The 3381-nt window shown below is 51.4% G+C and overlaps 1 protein-coding gene across 1 annotated transcript; it reads left to right on the forward strand.

Annotated features, from left to right (window-relative positions):
* Positions 1–381: 381 nt before the first annotated feature.
* Positions 382–1050, forward strand: LOC149161687 (uncharacterized). Its single transcript, XM_089434971.1, has one exon. It carries the CDS (start codon positions 382–384, stop codon positions 1048–1050), a length of 669 nt encoding a protein of 222 aa, XP_089291097.1.
* Positions 1051–3381: the final 2331 nt, after the last annotated feature.

Raw genomic sequence — 3381 nt, forward strand, 5'->3', positions numbered from 1 at the left:
CCGGCTTCTCCGTCCTCACTAGGGTTTGTCTCAGCTTGTTTAAACCCTAACCCTAGTTTAGCCCCCCACTTCTCGGGCTCAAATCCTAGTTATCTGCCTCCGAGCACCGACTTCGCTTCTGCTCCGTACAATTTCACTTCTCAGGCCCCTCCATCCGGCAGTTACTCCGCTATCCCGCCGCTAGCCGGATCCCTCCAATCGACTGAACTGTCCCCCCACTTGCATAGCCACCAACCTTCCCTCTCCTCCCCGGGTCCGTCTCTGAACAGGGTTCCTCCCTCCCGCCCCCCTCAGGGTACAAAAAAGAAGCATAAGTGCTTTAAATCCAAGGCTGACGATATTTTTTTGCGACTAGAAGAAGACATACAGTGGGGAGAAGCCATGGACTTTGTGGACAGAGTCCTTGTTGGTCGCATTAGAGGAAGAAATTACTCGGCCGCGAGACTAAAGACATGGGCATCAGAGGTTTGGGGTCATCATCTGGTCGACATCCCATTCTTGCAGACCTTTGTGAGGGGATTGTTCGCCCTCCATTTCGCTCGTGCCGACCACACAAATTGGGTCCTATCCTCATACTGGCATTTTGAGCATGCCCCGGTTTTGCTGAAGCGTTGGACACCCCTCTTTGACCCTGAGACTGAACAGATCGGTATTGGACCTGTATGGATTCGACTGCCAGGCCTCCCTCTGCATTACTGGTCCGAAGATATCTTCAAACGGATCGGAAATGCCATCGGCACTTATATGGAATATGATAAATCATATCTGCAAACAGGTATGATGGCCTATGCTAGAATTCTGATTAATCTCGACACCAGAGGAGGCCTATTGGAGTACATCACCATCCAATGGCGGGACACATCCCGCAAGCAAATTATTGATTATGAAGGCATTCCCTATCGCTGCCGCAGGTGTCACAAGGTTGGTCACCTCTTCAGGGACTGCCCCCTCCTCCACAAAAAAAGGGGCCCTGAGCAGATTGGAGATCCAGTTACGACGGAGGATGGACCATCACAGCCCCTGGAAAAGGATGGAGAGCCACCACAGTAGCCGACGAAGGTCGCACCGGGCATTCCAAGAGACGTACAGGGCACTTCTGCCTCTAAGGCTGCTGATAAGCGTCCTGCGGACCCCATTCCAGCCTCGCCTCCTCCGCCCATCAGCTCTGGCACCACTCGAGAAGTCGCCTCGACCGCGGGTATGTTCTTCCCTTCTCCATCATCTACATCTGTCATATCTCATATTTTTACATCGCACTCTCGCATGGGTAACTCTCCCCCCCCCCCTTCCCCCCAGGCTCTCTCCAGCTTCCCCCCCGCCCACAGGGCCTACCCCCTCCCTCCTCCCTCCTTTGCTCGCTTCCCTTCCCCTCACACTCCCCCTCCCTCTGCCCCCCCTCCCTGATATCCTCCCCCTCCCCTTCCCTCCCTTCCCCCCCTCCTCCCTCATTACCCCCCCTCTCCCAGCCCTCCATCCCCCCTCCCTCTTCCCCTCGTTACCCTCTGCGATCCAGAGCTAAGGGGAAGGATGTCGACGCGATAGGCATTGAACCTTCTCATACTCCGACCTCTTCTAAATCGGCTAGAGGCCGCCCCTCCCGACTCACTAAGGCCAGACATACAGCGGGGGAGGAAGTCGCTCTTGGGCGACAACAAACGATTGACAGGGCCCTTAGAGCTAGAGGCGGCCCACAGCCTACCCCTCCATGAAAGTCCTGTCCTTTAACTGTCGAGGGGTTGCTAGTCCCCATAAAAAACTAGCCCTTCGGAGGCTGCTCACCTCGCATGCCCTGGATGTGATCTTTCTCCAGGAGACCCTCTGCCCGGCCGACTCCCTTATCCCCATCCTGCGCTCTTGGCTTCCGAACTGGACTTTCCATGCTTTGGATGCATCTGGGAGATCCGGGGGTATTGCTATTGGCTTCTGCAACAAATCCTTGATCCTCCGTAATTCCTGGGGAGGCAGAGGATTCATCGGTCTGGACTTGCTGGATCGTGCTCTGAGCACCGAGGTTCGGATCATCAATGTTTACAACCCATGTGTGGATAGAGAACCATTCTGGAGATCCTTGTTGGCTTCTGAACTCTTCAGGGCAGACAATATCATTCTGGGAGGAGACTTAAACTTCTCCCTGGGTCATTGTGAATCCTGGGGACACTCGGCCCAAGCGGATAACATGTCTGATTTGAGTTCTACCTTACTCGAAGATCATCATTGGGTAGACATCCCTCCTGCCAAATTACACTATACCTGGTCCAATAATAGATGTGGTGAATAGGGCCTAGCTCGAAGACTAGACAGATTCCTCATAAAGGAGGCCTTCCTCACTCTCCTCCCTCGCATTAGACAATGGGTTGGATCCGGGGGATTATCTGACCACAGACCGATCTTCCTCGAACTCTCTGAGGAGAACCCGAGGATTAAAAGCCCCTTTAAATTCAATGCGTCTTGGCTAAAGGACCCCAGCTATCACCAGCTTGTATCGGAGTATTGGAGATCGAATCCTATCACGGAAGAGGAGGAGCATACTACTGGTTTCTTAAGGAAATTATCCGAACTCAAAAGCCTCTCCAGGAACTGGGCACACTTGAAGCGGATTAATGATGATAGGATTATGAAGGAGGCCGAACAGGCCATAGCAACATTTGAGGAATCATCAGATGGCCCCTTCACTGCACCGGGAAACAAGGATCTATATTCTACTCTTATTTCCAGGCGCACACAAATCCTAAAGGAAAGAGAAGAGAGCTGGCGCCTTAGGAGTAGAGCCATATGGCTGTCTGAGGGAGACAATAACACCAAATTCTTCCACAAATTTGCTAATGGCAGAAAAGCCATTAACACCATCTGGGAACTTCAAAATGATCAGGGACAGAGGATATCTGATCAGCAGGGTTTGGCTAGACTTGCAATCGAACATTTCAAATCCATTTACAAGGCACCCGGTATCGCAAACATACTCGAGATAATGAGGACTGCTGAACACTTCCCCAGATTTGTGGAACAAGAGGATTCGGAGAACCTGACGATGGCTGTATCGAAGGAGGAGCTAGAGGCCACCATCAAATGGTTCAAAAAAGACAAGAGCCCTGGACCGGATGGGTGGACCATTGAATTCTTTATAGCATTTTTTGACATTCTAGGAGATGATCTTCTCAGAATCGTGGAGGACAGTAGGAGGAAAGGTTGTATTCATGCAGCCATCAAGTCCACTTTCATAGCCCTGATTCCGAAATCTGATTCTCCTACCTCCTTTAACGACTTTCGTCCCATCTCTCTTTGCAACGTCCTATATAAAATTATAGCAAATCGCCTGAAGCCTATACTGTCTGATCATATAGCTCCCGAACAATTTGCCTTTCTTCAACATCGACAGATACA

Source organism: Pinus tabuliformis, chromosome 5_2 (assembly GCF_031772625.1).
Source record: "Pinus tabuliformis cultivar Carrire ecotype Pingquan chromosome 5_2, CPIR1, whole genome shotgun sequence".
Lineage (NCBI taxonomy): Eukaryota > Viridiplantae > Streptophyta > Pinopsida > Pinales > Pinaceae > Pinus > Pinus tabuliformis.